The sequence below is a fragment of the Lepisosteus oculatus genome, chromosome 4 (genome assembly GCF_040954835.1).
Source record: "Lepisosteus oculatus isolate fLepOcu1 chromosome 4, fLepOcu1.hap2, whole genome shotgun sequence".
Taxonomy (NCBI): domain Eukaryota; kingdom Metazoa; phylum Chordata; class Actinopteri; order Semionotiformes; family Lepisosteidae; genus Lepisosteus; species Lepisosteus oculatus.
Window position 1 is genome coordinate 57955880 of NC_090699.1, and position 19199 is coordinate 57975078.

Sequence of the window (19199 nt, forward strand, 5' to 3'; positions counted from 1 at the left end):
GAATGACTGCATCTAATTTATAGTGTGCTTTCCTGTGCCCCCTTCTTCAAATATAAGTAATTATTGAAATTAATTGAATTGAATTTCAATTCAGTAATTGGAAAAAAAGGTTACAACAATGCCAACTGTTGAATCACAAAGATAAAACATTTTGTACTCTTCTAATTTGATCATACTAATATCAAAAGGGTTGAAGCACACGTTCTATTTGCTGAAATCCATACTGCTTGATATGTGCATGAAAATAAGTCACAACTGCAAAAAACAGGAAGCCTGAAGTCGAACAGTTGAAAGAAAATGTACAGTATGTACTTTGCCAGCACTATTACTGCCTTCCACCCCTTTCTGCCCCCTAGCCATAACCTTACCTTAAAGAACAACTGTACCACAGAATAAAGGAGGGCTCCCCCATGAGCTGATTATATGGCATAATATGGAAATGAACATGCTCCTTCCCGGTCCACTGTTTACAGCCTACATTGCCTCATGACCTTTTCAGTATCCTATTGGTATCTTTACATCTATTTCTAGGAGCAATTATTTTGCCGGAAAAAGCATTTTACAGACAATGTATCTGATAAAACAGCCAGCAGATTTAATTTATTTACTTCTTGCATACATCTCTATGAAGGAATAATTTATTTTTACATTTTTAACATTAACATTCAGTCAAAGGAACAAAAAATCTAGTAAGCGAAACCACAATTTAAGACATCCAATTACTCTAGGACTCACAATTTAAGCCCTGCCTGGTGAGCAAGCATTTCTGTTGATATGCAAGTTCCACAATGCAAATGCGACAAAACATTCAATTAGCAAATGTCTAACTGAAGGAGAAACACTACAAATATATGAATTAAGAGAATGAATATTAATAGTTCTTGCCATATCACAATGTAGAGCGAAGCAGAACTGTCTAAAGGGACAGATAGGATAGGAGATAATGGTGTTGTTTTAAGAGCAAGCTAACTTTGACTTTATACAGTATACAGTATACAAAAAGCAGAATTAGAATCCATCAAACTCTCCCCCTCTAGGGCAGTTTTAACCACAGGATACAGCTTCTGTGTTTGCAAATTGTTCTCTTTCATGAATTTCCAAGTTATGTGTATGAAAGCAGGTTGATCTCATAGCAGCCATCCACCTTTAAGAAAAAAAACAAAAAGGCAAAACCAGTTTTAAAAACACATAAACAGTATACTAATTCTTTTAATCATCATATATAACCCATTTGTATAAACATTTAAATTAAAATTTAAATTGCACCTCTCCTATTCTGTACATTCATCATTGCTTTGCATTCTGTCCCAAGGTACTGTACTAGTCAGAATGATTCAACAAAATAAACCCAAAATGTGCACTTAAATTATGTAAATGATGTTGGAGAAGCAAAATTAAAGAGGTAAGACCATTATTTAGCATCATGATGTTCTCTTCTATATAGTATGATGTAAAGCACATTTACCAACGTAAGATGGTGTATTAGCTTAGCAGTTTAGCAGCTACAGGTTCAAAATACATACAGTAAATAAAATGGGAAGATGGTAAACATCTGTAATTAACTCACATCAAAGCGGCCTATGCGTGCAGCGGTCTGATTGGTCTGCATTACTTCTGTTAAGGCCCACATTTGCTGGATACTGGATGACACTTTTTTGGGATCAGGTATTCCCTTGATAACAAAAAGAAATAATACACATTAATTGTGTTCATTGTATATAACATACTAACAATCCACAAATAATGTAGATCATATCATATCATATACAACATACAGTGTCTGGATACAATGATTAATACATGTATTTTATCAAATAAAGAAATAACTAAACTGTTAAAGCTATTCTTTGCTTATTTAAGATCACACAATGGATGCTTTTGAATCAAATAGTACTTAATTATATACAGTATGCTCAATGCATAAGGGGTTAATGCATACTGTATATGGAGTGACTTAACATTAAATTGAATAAATTCTGGAATAATTATTTATAGTTACATGCAAAGTAGTTCAACATGACTCTCTGTGTCCATTCTACAAATTGGATTCAAGACTCTGCATAATATTAACTTATTTTTTATGAGACAGATCAAAAGTTATTTATAATTGTCTTGGAACAACAATTCTACCTGTAGTTATCCACCAAACCAAGGATCCAGAACAAAACATCTTAAATACTTCACTACAAATGATATGAGCATATCATTGGTTGAACTCTTAATTAAATTATTTTGAATTTCCATTTAAGTCATAGGGAATAATTAAATTATAACTAAAACATAACAGGAAAGTGATCTAATGGTGGAACAGTCGTCAAAGTGTTAAGGGGATAACAGATGTTATTATTTTAGAAGAATTTGATGTATACACAAGCAGCAGAGGGCACTCTGACATTACAGTATCCAGGCCTCCAATGTAACATCATAAGACAGCTCTGCACTAAATGTAGGACTGTACATGCTATACAGCAATACTTTGCCCACTTTTCTTGAAAACAGTAGAAAGATTCTTGGATGTTAAACATAAGACTGCCGGGAAAAATAGGGTTAGGGGAACTGAAGTCACAAATGATTAACTTAACTCCATTAAGTTAACACAAATACACCAGAATAAAGTGAAATGCAATAAATATCAACAAAACAACAACACACTATCTATGTCATATCCTAAAAATAAATGGTAAAAAATGTTAGAATAAAGATTTCTTTTTAATATTCTTACTGACTAGGCATACGCCTCCAAAAAAAACCCAGTTCCTACAGGGTTGAAGCCCTTTCAAATAGCCCTTTTCATCAATCAGCTTCTTCAGTTCAGCAGGAAACTTGGATGCTGCTAATTTCGCATTTATGTGTACTGTAACTCTTTTTAATATTATCAAACCATGTTTTGCTGGCAAGAAACTTTTCAGAGTCTCCTTCTCCTGAACTTTAAACAAGATGATTGTAAATTCACTTAGCTTTAATCATATTTTATATGTGTACTTAAAAGGCATTTTTTTCTGTCTCTTGTCTTCCATACAAATGTTCAAAGCCCATTTTTGTAGTGCTCGGGTCATGTGGGCTATACAGTGGTGCTGGAAAGTAAACGCACCCCTTCATCTTTCATATATCTTTTATCTGAAATGCAATATTTAATGAAGATAACCCAAATTTTGGACACAATAACACAATATTTATTGTTTATTTATTAAATAAAACCTATTTATTTAACAGAAAGTCAATGACCCCCATGTGCAATGTAATACAATAAGTGTTTTTGGATACTTTAGCGGCTTCATCAGCAACCAAACATTTCCTATACTATATAGGATCTTTACTGGGAGCAAAGGTTTTCTCCTGGCTAACCCTTCCATGAATGCAACTGTTATTCAGATTGTGTTATATTGTTGAGGTAAGAACATAGACATCAAATGCAGCAAGAGAGGCCTGGAGATTCTTGGATGTGGTTCTGTTTTTTTTTTTGGACATCATGTATGAGTTTTCTTGTTGCTCTGTGAGAATAATTTTGAAGGACATCTACATCTAGATAGAGCCACCACGGTCTTAAACTGTCTTGTATACTCTTTGTCTTACAGTAGACTGATGAATTCCAAAATGTTTTACTATGGTTTTATATCTCTCTCTAGACTGATGACCACTTACTGTCCAGAGGTAGTCTGAGGTCTCTTTAGATTGTGGCATGGTGTGTTAAACTAATCTGTATGGATAAGAACAAGTTAACTAGGTTTCTTACCTTTATATAGTAGAGGGCCTCACAAACTTTTTTTTGTGGTGATTGGCTCTTTGATTAGTTACCTTGGTAACCTATTACTTTAGCACTTGGTTATACTTACAGTTCCTCATTAACTGAGCTAATGAACCTGTGCACTAATTCTTATTTACCTATTTCTTTTTCTATTACATGCATCAATTCATCTAGAAACTGTGGATGTAAACCCCTTTTTTTAGAAATGTATGGACTAATTTTGATTAAAGATGGATTTTATAGTAACATTTAAAGAACTACAATAAACAGCACTGTACAGTACATAACATTCAGATAAGAACAACTGGCAACACCTGCCCTTACAGCATTCTTCTTTTACTTCATTGGGAGAATTGCACTAAATTGTTAATCAGTATATTGCCCATTCAAAATACATTAACAATTATCCACATCCAATGCTGCAGTGCAACATTTCTTATCTGTGTTTCTTTGAACATAATGTAAAACACTAGGTACCAGATAGGCCCAGGAAGAGATCAAAAATGTTCTTTGTTTCACATTTCCATATAGCTATTTACCAAATAGCAGTGATTTCAACCCTTTACAACATATTACAATAAAAATAATTTTCCTATTTTAATAATTCTAAAATGAAGGTGCATCAAGGTAAATGTATCCAAAAAAGCCTTAATTGGTTTTATAAATTCACATATTCGGCTCAAGGTTAATTTGGATTTTAGAGGATCTAATTGTAACACTTGTTCTATCCTCATTCTTTCACATCAGGCTCACAGGAGGTGCTTATGAAGAAAATCTGAGAAAGACTCCCCAGTTGTCCCTTACACTCTCTTTGGTACGGTTATGAACACTGTCAGAAACTTGGAACTGATCAATAGCAATTTGGGCACTGTCATCCAACTGTGAATTCTGTACAGCTTTCCTTTCACCACTGTCAATTTTTCAATATTAATAGTTTTCATTAAACTGCAAATATCCACTGCAGTGTTTCAGATTATTTTCAGCTTCAGTGAGAGACATTTTGCTTTCAAACAATTAAATCCTAGGATACTGTGCCAATGCAACATCATTTGTGGGGCCCTGGCCAAGACTGGTGTATTACTGCAATGTGTGATTTCCTGATGGTGTTACTTAAGTAAACCTTACAATTCCTGCAGGTGGATCTTGTAGTGGAATTTGAGAACAGACTTTAAAAAAATGTCTTGAACTAATTGCTTCTTCAGAAGCATAATTCATTTTGTTCTGTAATGAGATTGGCCTTTTTATATATACAGCACACATATTTATTTCCCTCGCATTAGAGCTGCACAAGAAGTGTCTGGCAATGTTTTGCATCCTGTGCAAGGGACATAAAGTACAAGGCCAGCCAAAATATTGTCTGGTAACCCTGCAATAATAATACCAAGTGCCAAAGTGAGCTTCTCTAAGCAGGTTGTCCAATTAGAATGGATTTACTTGCCCATTATCGAAATTTCAAAGATAACCAGATTTGGATATTTATATTTCAGATTAGCAGTGTAATAAACACCATGTGGTTCACAAGTAATCTATTATTTAATTCATTTGAGATGCTTAGACAAGGATCCTACTGTATGAAACCTCAGCTACAAGCTAACACCTGACTAAGATCAATGAAAGTTACATAGACAGAAACAAAGCTGCTGTACAAATACTACAACAAGACCAGCCCCACTACTGCATCCCTGAAAATGTTTTAAATGTGATTATTATATCCATGCAGAATTCTATTAAGAAATATACTATAAGAAAAATAGAAAGCAAAAAACACATCAAGTCTATATATATCTATGAATAAGGCCTACATTTTTACAGTGCTCAGAGGGCTTTGATTCTACAAGAGGTGGCATCAAAATAATAGATCTACTCTGAAATCAGGAACTTATGTAGGAAGGAATGTTAAGTTAACAAAGTTATAGATTTCAGAATTAGATGCAGCAAGAATGTACCTGTTATACAATACAACCATATATGGAAATAATAGAAAAAATGTTTCAAGAGACAGATTTGAACTTTTGCATGTTAAGAGATTTAAGATCTTATTGATTTTATTCCATCTATTAAGAGGAATGAGTTGTTCAGTGCCATCTGCAGACAGACTATTACCATAGCCTGCTGAGTTTAATGTCTGGGAAATTGCCTGTTTCTATTTGTGATTTATTGAATTCTTCACTAGGATTAATATTAAGAGAATGTATTATCAAAAACTCCACTGTGCCAACATTAAGACATTACAAATAATACAATCTACTGTCTGTCTTAAATTCAAGGTATATTTATCTTCTTGTGTTACACCGCTATAATAAACTGTTATTTAAGCGTACAAATTTATTTTAAGTCTAACCTATAAATGGGTGGGCTTATGCACAGTAATGAATATTCTATTATTATCAACAGTAAATGATTAAAAATAATGAAGATCACAAACATTGCACATGATCTATTTTCTAGGACTATCTGCGAGAGCTATACAATATATGAACAAATTAATTTTCTATGTGCCAGGCTACATAATGGATCACAAACAACAGTGAAGGCATTCCCATTTGTAAGAACACCATTAATTAACATTCAAGCATGATGAAGATAGCACCATCAGCTTGGATATGTAGCCTCTGGTTTGTATCCATTATTTTGAAACTTTTTCACATGAGCCATTGAAATTGCATGGTTTATCTTTATGCTTTCTTATAAACCTACTATATGCATGAAATTTAGAACATTTATAGCAGCACAGACATTGAGAATCTCCCAGTGTTAGAGTTTATGTTTACTGGAAAGTTTTTTATGGTACAGTAGTCTACAAACAAATTCAAGACAACTTGAAATTTGACTTTTTTTTTAGTTTGTGTTATTTAGATGTGCTTGTCAAGGCCACCTATTTCCATAGTAGTGTTAGAAAAAAAAGAAGGCAATAAAACTGCACATTATAGAATAATATAACTATCAGGATAACCAATTTAATGTGAACATTATAATGGTGCATGCCTATTTTTTCAAGCCAAACTATGACATTTAGCAAAAAAGACATTAAGGGTAACAGTGAAATAAAAATGCAAAACTTTGGGATAAATGTCCTCTATTTAAGAATTTTATGATGGGTGAATGTAGAACATTTACAGCACTTAGACTTGATTTGTTCTGACTGCAGTACCTGAGAGCCAAGGATAAACATAAAATACCAATTTAAACTTAATTATTACTTAATTAAGAAGTGTTACAGGATAATCCATCAGAAGTGAATTCAGGACCTGGCTAATGACCCAGTTTAAATTGGAGATCTTTTATATTTATTGTCTCTTCTCAAAACCCAAATACTGAGGAAGCTTCAGTTCTTTAAACACTGAAATTTGTGAAGGGATAAAAGCATTTACTGCTATTTTATTGATTTTACAAGTATTTTATTTTCAAACAAGAAAAAAAAATCTTAATGTTATACTTCAAATTATTGTTAAATTTGAAACTTTAACTGAGAAACTTTAAATAGTGCTCAGATAACATGGAATACACATGGCTGGATTCTTTAACAAAGCACTCTTACACAAAGTGGAAAAGATATATACTGTATATATAATACAGGTATGTGAAATATAAAATGTATACACATTACTCTTATAAATTGTAAAGAACTTACTTCTGGCAAATCTGGAGATTGGTCAACAGGTGAAAGGTTTGAAAACCATGATGGAAAGTTCTTTTTTGAATCCTGTTAAAAAATAAATTATTTCTATTAGTATCCAGTGAAAAATAAACCAAAAACAATCATTTAAACCTTGATAATTGATTGTTTTTCCTTCAATAAAGGCATGCTGTAGTTATGATGAGCTTGGCTGTATTTTTTCAATATTATTTCAATACTAAAATAAAGTTTTGACATTTATTAATCAATTTAAAAATACAATTCTTACATACAGTACACGCACAATTAATGATTTCCACAATGTTTAGAATACATCGTTTTCAACATTATCCTCCCCCATAGAAACAGCAAGTGTACAGTATACTGTATATAGTATATTTGCATACTGTATATTAGGGTACAGAATTCATTATGCAAAATGTAATTATGCTGGTGTGTCCAGGCTGACAAAGAAACAAAAGTTTGGTGTAGGAAAACTACAGGTACATGCCAGGCTGTGGCATCTGAGTGTGTAGAATTCATCTCTTGTCATAAGGCTTGCAAAACTGTTTCCAACAGACAGGCAGCACTGGGTGGTCCTCTTAGCAGTCAGTCGCTAGGTTAATGGCATTGTTCCAACTCCAGTCATAGTCACTTTTTGTAAATGACATCCATTTTCACACACCTTTATTAAATACTACACACATGCTCCTGTGTGCAGCATCACCGGCCAGTGTTGTCACTTCATACAGCACCAAATTAGCACTGAATTAACACCTTTGGACTGAACTTGGCTGTCAACTGGAACATCATGCTCTGCCAAAAACTCATCAGTATCATCCATTTTCTAATGGCTTTATCTAGTATGGGGGACACCATGGATGAGGTGCCTACTGAACATCGGAGGGCACACACACAAACACACACCCTCACATAGGGGACAATTTTTCCCAAAAGTGAATTAACCTACTAGTACCATATGTCTTTGGATTGATTTTTGTGACCTTTTTAAGACCAACTGTAATAAAGGTCATTTACTGTGATATACCTAATACATTTTTAAATGTGAAAGAGAAGTAGCCCAAACCATAATGAACAAATTCGCAAACCTTTGTAAAAAAGATTAAAAACAATTATGCTATGATAAATCACAGGCAAATACAGGTAAAATTGAAGTTATACATTTGTCGAAATAAGCCATTATAAAGTGTGGTAAACATTCAAATGATAATAAGGACTTCATTCCTAAAGTCACATTTGCAGAATTTAATTAATGCTAAGTGAATCTCAAATAATGTTATGCAAAGGTATTTGGGTTGCTGCAAAATATACTGCAGCTTTTTCATATCAATTATTTATCTCTAAAATATACATCTATATCTTCAAGATTTATGGTGGGATACTGCACTTGAGAATTTAGTTGACTCAATATTGTTTTTATGTGTGCAATGTATTTTTTCAATTTTGTATCAGTCAACGTTATTTTTTAGAATTACATTTATATGTGCATTATTAGCAAATAACATCTACTTTTTGAGCCAGTCTAGCATTCATAATTCAAAATCTGAACACAGATGATATATATTTATAACATTTTTTGTGCAACTGTAACACTTCTGGCATTTGTACTGTATGTAAGAATTAAATGTGTCCAGGTCACCTACCTCGTTTACACATTCAAAGATTTTAATTTCTTCCAGAGTGAAGGTTAGCCATGATGAAGAGGGCTGCCTCAAGATGAGACGCACTGAGGTCACATCATCCGGTTCAATAAGCATCTGCAAACAAAGGATAGTTGAGCACAAGTATTATAGCTCTGTATTACCATAGTTTACACATTCATTGTAAAATGTGTTTGGGTTTAGTCTGAAAAATATACAGTATCTTCCTCAGAAGAACTAACGTGACACCTAAACTGAACTTAATTTAGCAACTTAAAATATCCCACCCTACTTAATAAATTGTTGTTTTTATATTATAACTTTAATTTTTAACGGATGCATTTAACTACCATGATTTAAAGAATTTCCAGTATATCATTGCAATTATTTTAAGAAAACTGACACCAAACTACAGTAATAACAGTGCTTTTAAATTGAGACTACAAATAATAACAACAACATTCACAGTATAAGGAACAAGTAATAGGTTTATTCCATGCTGAAAAAAAGAAGAAAGAGAACACAACGTTTCGGCCGTGGAGCCTTCTTCAGGTGTTCAGCCTTCACACCTGAAGAAGGCTCCACGGCCAAAACGTTGTGTTCTCTTTCTTCTTTTTTTCAGCATGGAATAAACCTATTACTTGTTCCTTTGCAGCCTACGCATGCTGACGCAGCTACCCACCTGATTCACAGTATAATATAGTCAATCGACTATGGAAAATTATCACCAATCTGTTGGTAAGAACCAGCAAATAACCTTAATGCATGCCATGCCCTTGAAGGGACCTACCTAAATGAAGAATGTTTTTTTCTCAGGTCACTGAGAGACAAGGCACTAACGGTATTTAGGCCAGACAACATGAGGCCATTGCTGGTTTAGAATACTATCAAATATTTATCATTGCTAACATCCAGTCTGTGTTTCTGTTGTCACATCAAGATTTTCTTCAGATATGACTTGACATTACCAATATTCAGGAGCTCAGACTTCCATTTATTTATTTTACCAAGTTAATGTGAATGCTGCATGCTCAGTGATGGGCTGATGCAAAAACCTATTCTGACAATGCCCTTGACAAATGGAGTTTTTGCTCTAACCTTGACACCAAAGCTTTTTGTACCTTTTTAAGAAAAAAAAATATCTGTAATTAGTTGACAATGCACAATTCCAAAATGTTTCTAAGTATATAATGAACATATATACTGTGTATATACAGTATATATACTGTAGCCTGCCTGTTTCTATTCCATATAGACTATGGTCAACAACATCGTCCACCACTCTAAAGAATATTTTAAAAAGGCATGTTATGATAACACAGTTCCAAAAGTGAAGCAGCATAGTATGTTATATTAATTGTCTAAAGCTGTATTTTGTTGTCATGAATCAGATCCACCTCGATCAAATGTTGTCGGTTGGAGTGATGGATACACAAATTTACCCAGAAATAGGTGCTGATATCATGACAGGCCAATTCCTTTCAAAAGGGAAGAGAAATGAGAAGCACTAATTTAAGTACGCAAAAAGCATGGGAACTGTGCATCCTAATGATAAGCTGACAGCACCATCATCAAATTCTGTATGCAATGTTGCTTTAGAAAAGGACTGCCAACAACAAGCTGCATGATTGCAGTTTATAAACAGATTACTTTAAACCAGGAGTGCCTTAAAATTGCATTGCATAACATAAGAGTTCTTAAAACAATACAGTTATGCAAATACCACTTCTATGCAAAAGGGTTAGGGTTTAAAAAACAGCATAATTTTTTTCAAGTTGGAATAAGTACTTTTTTATTATATTCCACTCACTTTGCAATATCTAGTTATGACTCACCTTTATGGAATATCTTAGGTCCTTAGTGAAAGTAATTTATCTTTTTTTACGCTACAAGCCCCAAAGTGCAATTCAGGAAAGTTACTGATAGATATGAAGTGGCACATCTCTTACTGGCATCACTACAAGCTTTCAGGAATCCAGCAAGGAGCTGAAAGACCTTTTGATATATTTTTGAAATACCTAAATATCATATGTAAATTATCAAAATTTCACTTGTTTTAAAAAAACAGGAAAATACAATCTGTTACATAATTATTGTTTTAACTTTTTAACTAAGGGACTCTTAGCATCTTGAAAGACTTCAGCTAAACCTTGCTGTCTAATTGTGCTGATTTCTGTGGTGAAAAGCGGGAATAAACTTACTGCTCTGCTAAATGTATGAAGAATATAGGTTCATCTGTGGTAGCTGTACCAAAATGCTACAGAAAATTAACATTCTAAAGAAAAAATTGTAGTATAATTATAATTATGATAAGTATAATTTTTAAGACAATTTTTAAAAGTCACCAATGTGCTTTTTGGGTGAAGTTTGACTAATAATGTGTGAAATACATCAAATTACTGAAAGCTTTAGAAACAAAATCCCTAGAAAACAACCAAGTGATCTGAATGGATGCAACGAGATTCAACTAAATGTGTTTTTAACAGCAACCATTAGTTCAAATGTTCAGTTTTGTGATAAGATTGGCAAGGGTTAATTCAGGTCTGCTTAAAAATAAACGTGTTTCAGCTGACTTGAGAATTACACTGAGGCCAATCTGGTGACCAGTTCTACTGTACAACCCTGAAAGCAATTCAATATACCTCTGGGACATTCAACTGTAAATACAGACCGTATTACTTTTGATGAATTTAGAATTTATAGTTATGGTGAAAGAACAAGTAGACTAGTCTTAGCTGTCAAGGTATCCTATTAAGTAGATTATCCCAAAAAGAATAAGTGAAAAACAGGTTGAGTGCAGTAGTTCTCACACAATTCAAACCATTGCTGGATATATACAATACTTAAGACAGCTATAATGAGTCATATAAGCATATAATACATAAGCTCAGATGCAAGATATCAACACAGACTGCAAATGTATTGTTCTTCAATTGATACACTAAATGTATAGTAAGTAGTGGGTTTTGTCTTATTAGAAATAACTTGGTGAAAGCTGTGTTTTCCCTGGACTCACCTGCTGTCTATAGATAGAGAAGTAATCCTGGGATCCTCTCTCAGTGTGTGGATTGGGCATAAGGCAGCAGTCTTTCAGGCCAGTAATCCACTTCAGAGCATTCTCTGGAGATTCAGGGTCCTGTCTCTGGAGGCGCACCGTTAGAAAGGCAGTGTAATAGTTCTTAAAAGAAATTTCTTGTATCTGAGAAATAAAAAAAAATATCATTGAAAAACAAGAGCAGGTCTGGTGTACATTCTATTTATAATTTTAGTTAATAGCGTGCTTCATGCTTCCACTGGGTACAAAGAGGATATCTGGTACAACATTCTATAAAAAGAACCAGAGGCTACTGAGTGTACGTTAGAGTTTAACTATATGTCTGAACTGAACACTGCATCTTCAAAACCTGGCAGTTATTACATGTGTTGTGGTGTTTTCAAGCACTCATGGAATGGCTGACCTGGATGGGGTAAACCCAATCTTAAATCCTAGGCCTTCTGTTGAGTTTTGAAGGAAACGGATCATACCACATTTGTATTTGCACACTTTGAATCATTGGTTATTCATACAAAAAATGTAAAAACATAATGTTGGGGAATATTCATTTTCACCATCATAATAAATAAATATGATGCTGTAAGCAAATCAAAATGTATAGAAATAAAAAGCAGGTGGTAAGAAGTTATGCTGTAGCAGGCAGGTACAACTACAGTACATTTTCAAGCAAAAGCACATGCAATACAATTTCCAATATCCTTCAGGTCATATTCCAGAGCCTTGCATGTAAAAGACCAACATTAAACCAAAGGATGATCATAATTTCTCAGTTTGGGCATACAGCATGTTTTATTCACAAATAAGCCTTAATGGAATTTTGATAATAAATTCTTAACTCCTCAGAAGACTTTCACCCTGAAACTGTAAGCCTACAACTGCAACTGAAGTACAATAATGTTTTATTAATGTATTTTGAAATGTTTAAATGCTTCTGTGTTTTATTTAATGATTGGTTAAAACTGCAGTAGGCTGATTCTTCCTTAGACCATAAAATCTACAAAAGAGTACTGACAATGAGACAGCAAGTACTGTACATCTGAATTGGGAGATACAGTATGAAATGAATGAAACTTCAGCTATACTGTGGGTTGCACAAAGAGCACTAAAGCACTAAAACACCTCACATACAACCATTTTGTCAAACAGACTTTAAGCCTTTTGCATGGATTTTAGACTTAGGTTAACACTGGTTCATAAACAATTCTTGCCATGGTCTGACTGAACTTGTGACAATAGGTCTCAGCTACTGGTACCATGTCTAAGTTCAAAGGACTACAATGTGGCTATGCCTTTACCTCAAAGGCTTTTTATATCACATCAAATTCTCATCAAGTTCAGCCAAGACCATTAAATGCCAACTGAATGCATCTGATTCTCTAGGATCTTATTCTATTTACAGTTTCTTTTAATCTAAATTAAGTGCTGCCTTTGACCAACTGGGCCAGTATTATTACTAAAGCCAGGTCACTTGGTTGAAAAAGTGAAAGGCGCCAAACAATCACAGCTTCCATCCCTGCATCAAATGCTTAATTTCTTCAACTTACATTGACAGTCTGACCCTGTGGAAATGTGACGTCTATAACAAAGATCCCTGGCCTGGACATGTCGGTCTTCACATCTCCCATCTGCAGGGCCACTGGTCGTTTCACAGTGCATTCTACTGTGTGCTCACTCATTTTTAAAAATCTCTTCAAAGAAGAATTAAAGCAGAAAATTAAATATAAATGTATAGATTTTGTATATATATATTCATAGTTAAATGATAACAAATAAGAGAAAATCGAAAGAAATGGAAGAAAATATTATTTTATTGTTTATGTTTTATAACAGGTCGATCTTAACACCTGGGTCCACTTAATGGTGATTTCCACTCTGCAGTTAGGCTTCCAAAAAAGAAAACACTGACAAAATCTCGAGATTAAATATTAGTTTTATGAAGGATGAAACTGACAATATTCTGTATCTAAGCAGAGACAAAGTTTGATATTAAACAGTATAAGCATAATAAAAATACAACAGACATGACAAGCATATTAAAGGTACAAGAAGCAGTTAATATACTGTAAAGCAACTTTCTAGGGCTCTAGTTTTCTACTAACTATCCTAAAGGAAACAAAAGATGTAATTCATAAAATATTAACAAAACTCTTCAAACAGTCACTGAAGACAGGAGTAATACTCACTGACTGGAAAATTGGAGTAGCATCCATCCTAAAAAACAGAAACAAAACCAGCAATATATCACCAATAACTCTTACTTCTACTGAATGTAAAGTTATAGAATGATAATTATAATTTAAGAGGATCATGTACTGTATATGGCATTATAATTCAAGGTAATAGTCAAAATTGATTTACTGTACATAAGCTAATGGTGTTCTTTGAAAACGCAGTTGCAGGTGAGGATACAGACGTAATAGGAAGTATATAGATTTTCCGTTAGCTTTGATACATTTCTTCATAAAACTAATTTTTAACTTGCAGCCAGACAGTAGGCTTTCAAGGTAATGCATGCCTTGAAATTAAGAACAGTTCAATGGATAAGAGTGAATGCTCAAACTAGACTAATGTAATTAGTGCAATAACACACATACTGTAACTGTATTGGGACAGTTACAGTATGTGTTACAGCAGTGCTCTTCCTAATTTACATCAATTATCTAGATTCTGGTATAGTTAATAAACAAGCCCAAATCCCATGTTCCAGATGACACCAAAATGAGAGGATTAGCAAATTTTTTAGAAATGGTAAAGGAGATATAAAAATGAAAACAAACACTTGCTGTAGTGAACTTGACAAATGACATTTAATGTTTAAAAGTGCAGATTATGACTATATATGTATTTGGCAGGCACAAACTATAAATATTATGTTGAAAACATGAAGCATGAAGAAGCTACTATGAAAAAGATCAGGGGTTTTGATGAGGACAACTTCAATATACTTCTGTTATCAGCATTGTCCATAAAGAAATATTAAATACAGTACTTTTCATATTTTCATGAGGTATTGTGAGAAACTTTCAGATAGTAGAAAGCAACAGGATTGAGCACACTGGTTTATGTATTTTAGATTTGCATCTATTTTACAGTTAAAACAGACATTCATCAAACAGAAAATAATTTGGTAGTTTAAACGTTTTGAAATCGGGTGTACAAAACTATATATGTAAAGCTTGCCTTGGTTTTCTTCTGCTTTTACTTTCAACAAATACAAAATTAAATAATACAGTGGGGAGCAGCATTCCCAAACACCACTACTGTACAATAACACAGCATTTACTGTATATGCATGTTTCCATGCTTTGATGTTTGTCTGCACTGTTCATTAAACCAAATTTTCATTATTAGCTTAGAAACTTTCTTCAGTTAGGAAGTCTCCTGAATTAGACTTGTTGAATACATGCGCTTTAAGTAAAGGCAAGGATATTCACTCTAGGTCCTGAACAAGCAGAGACCACCAGATTCTATACCTACTGTAAATTATAATCCTTAATAAGTAAACCGGATAATAAATTCTACAGCATGGATTATCCAATTCATTGAACATCTGTATTTTAAATTTGGTTTATAACTTTGCTCCTTGGTTGAGACTTTGCTTTGAATTCCCCCCAAATAAAGCAATTTTACTTTTATTCTACTATAATGCTTTTGGTTTGAGTGGACACTGACATTTTGTTACCAACATATCAGTGTCTTAGTCAATGTTATCTAAACGTTCCTATAGTGGGACAGGTGTTTACTGTATGTTGACACCATTTTCCTACTTGAAAATGTGAGGAAGCAATAAAAACCATAACAGATTGTTAGAATATAGTTAGAATTGTAGAACTTAAATCAAGGGATAAAATGAATGAAGAAGAAAATGTGTAATGCATTTATAAGGTTTGGGCATTATATTTAGAATAGTGTGCACAATTCTGGACACCATTATAACAAGAAAAGATCATGTGCCCCTTGAATCAGTGCAATAACAAGCAGCCAAATACATTTCTGGGTTAAAAATAAATTATCTGATACACTAAAACAAATACATCTTTGTATCTTGAATACAGAATACATTAACCTGAGTAATGTATTCAAAATTCTCTTCTGAAGAATTTGACAAAAGTCCACCCATTGGACATCTTCAGAACCAACAATGTACAGTACTGTACACAAATCAGAAGACAAATGGAAACTACAGTAAGGGATTTCAACCTACAACCCAGTCAGAAGTTCTTCCTTAACCACTCCACACCACCACTCAATTATGTTATATTATAAACAATACAGATCACAGGATACACTTTATTTTACCGTAAAATTGTATTTAAAAAGTAATAACAGCAGACATGTGATGACAAAAGGGCTGCTGGAGTCTGGAACAGACGACAGTATTCAACTATGTTGTCAAAGCTGATGCCCTGGCTTCTTTCAAGAAACGATTAAATGAGATTCTCAGATCACTTCATAACTAGAAACGAATTGAGCTAGATGAGCGAAACAGCCTTCTGTCATGAAATCAAACCATTTTAAAGTTCTTATCTATCTCTCTTTTGTATGAGCATCAGCAATTTATCCAAAGCCTCTACTAGTGTTTTCTACTCTTAGAACAACTTTGTTATTAATACAGCTTAATTTGGGTGTAAAGAAACCAAGCTTGCCATTAAACAATCTTTAATTCATATTGATCAGAATCTTCAAACAAAATGTACTAATCAAAACAAATGCATTCACTGTCAAGTGTTTCTCATCATTAACGTAATTTATTCCTTTGTACTTCAATGAAGGTAAAAGGATACTTTTCATATTACAAAATGCAGGTCTCCCGGGATTAATGATTAATTAAATAACATTAATAACATTTTAGATCATCACTATAAAATTGCTTCTGCTGGCCTAGGGAAGGAACATGTGAAAGGAATACAGCAATGTTAAACACCATTTACAATTTATAATACACATTATAGATATCTCATACATTTGAGGTGCATTTTCCTAATATACTGTAGCTTACAAAAAAAAACACATTTATTGCCAAAACTAATGCTGCGCAGAGCCTAATACATACAGTACAAAATGAATATTTGAAATGAGAGGCCAATTCAAAGGACTAGGCTATTGGATAATGCTGTTTTCTCTTCTGCTTTGTGGTTCTGGGAAGTAAACATCTATTTGTGTCGTTCTCATGAGTAGCAGAATATTTTTAACTGTTAAATTAATCACAAACATTACACTAGAATTTCTGCTAATAACAGAAATTATTGTTTTTTTTTCTTCCCTTTTTTATATTGCTATTCATCCAATTGTGATTTACACAGGAGAGGGCCCACCTTGCTAAAAGGTCTGGCTGCCATTATGCACCAGTAGCTCCACAACACAGGCTGGAGAAATGAGGAATTGAGTCACCATATGATTTTTATAGTTGAGGACATTCACTTCATCGTGTGTACCTACATAAACACCTCAGATAAGTATATGAGCTATATAAGTATAAGAGCTTGGATGGAAAAAAATGGTTGCAGTCCCTCCAGAAAGTCTGAAATACCTGCTTTACCCTTTATCTAACCATGATGGACTGTCTGTTAAACAACAAATACTAATATTTATATGGAACTATGTGGATTTTATATTCCCAGTATTGAAATGAGCTCCGATAAAGAAACTGATTGCACTTCAGCTGAAAATAAGCCAAAAGGCGTATTACAGTATCTGCCACACCTCCGAACAATGGAGAACTTGCTCTAATCCTGGTGGCAAGAGGCTTACATTCCAAACCAGGTTGGAGCCCATGGGAAAAGAATGGGCATAACCTTAATCCATATCTGTGGTTCCAGCTCTACAGCTCCAATGACCCATAAAGTCACAGGTCACAAGAAATACAGCTCTTTCTGGCAAGCACATCCATCGTGATCCCTCACATGCTCTAAATAAAAGCTCTTGGCACAGGACGGTAAGATGGGAAAGGAGCATACTGTAGCTTAACCACCTTTAAAACCTGGAGAAACCATAAAGTCCACATTAATAGCACAACTCACAGACTGTAAAAGTTTTAATGGGTCATTATATACAGGTGCGTGCCTCAAACTCCCCAATCCCTTCCCAATATTTTGCCTTTATATCTTCTTGTAAAACTGGCGACGTCTTTATGCTCATCAACTAGGAGTAGTCTTGGAAGCAGCGTTAACGTCACTACGACTACTGCAGTTCTACACTTACTTGTACAAGAGAGGAGTGGTAAGGTGTTCCTTATATACTGATTATTGTTCACTCTTGTTTATATTCATATTAAATATTTAAGCACGAGGGGACACATTAAAACATTATATTTACTATACTCTAGCCTTTCCTTTCGGTCTCTGCAGAGCACGATGTCTTTACTGCATAGCTAGCACAATTAGCAGATTGGTATCAAGGTATAAAACCAAGACTATAAAACGTATAGCTTGCATAGAAATGACACACTGATGCACAAAATGCACGGTGTTTTCAAACCTTTAATATTAAATTAATATACTTACATAATATTCCGTTTGACTGGGATTTTACGAATATACAAAAATTACGGAAGGGTTTTGTCTAAATATATTTTTCTTTAAACAGCACAATTACATTATTCATCCCGAGAGCGAGAGAATATACCAAAGCTTCCTTCTGTGCACAACTTCCTGTCTGCAACCATGGCAACACCGCTGCTTTTTTAAAGAGACAAGAGACTAAGAAAAATAGTTCTATTGACAAGCAGTGAAAAAAGCACCATAACAGGAATCCTTATCAGAGCGACCAATATTTAATTTAACCTTCATCAACCACAATTAAATTAAAAAAATTGGATTTTTTACTTCACAAAGCTCCTTTCTGTTGCACCAGATATACACACTTGTATTTCATTTAACATACTGTAATCCAAAAAGATATTATTTCCTATTTAATCCTGAGTGATACCTTTATATGAATTTAATTAAAATAAAAAGTTAGTAAATATGTAATGAGTAAGTAACTGAAAGGAAAATGTGCTGAAGCAGTAGAAGTTCTGAATCCTGTTAAAGGAGGATAAGCCATTGGAAATCCCTTCCACTGTCTTGTTATCGTGTTATTTCAAATTCATTTAGAAAGAAGTGCTCAATCTAGCAGCAGGAA

The 19199-nt window shown here is 33.7% G+C and overlaps 1 protein-coding gene and 1 long non-coding RNA gene across 2 annotated transcripts in view; one reads left to right on the forward strand and one right to left on the reverse strand.

The window, feature by feature from the left end:
* Positions 1-19199, forward strand: part of LOC138238442 (uncharacterized) — an 86290-nt gene that overhangs the window by 13857 nt on the left and 53234 nt on the right. The window lies entirely within an intron of this gene.
* On the reverse strand, positions 574-18729 carry nicn1 (nicolin 1). The gene is made up of 8 exons (XM_006630962.3): positions 18581-18729; positions 14261-14288; positions 13622-13765; positions 12039-12221; positions 9026-9139; positions 7377-7448; positions 1568-1672; positions 574-1144 (listed from the first exon to the last, which is right to left on the reverse strand). Coding segments are annotated over exons 1-8 (690 nt in total). The 5' UTR covers positions 18583-18729; the 3' UTR covers positions 574-1102.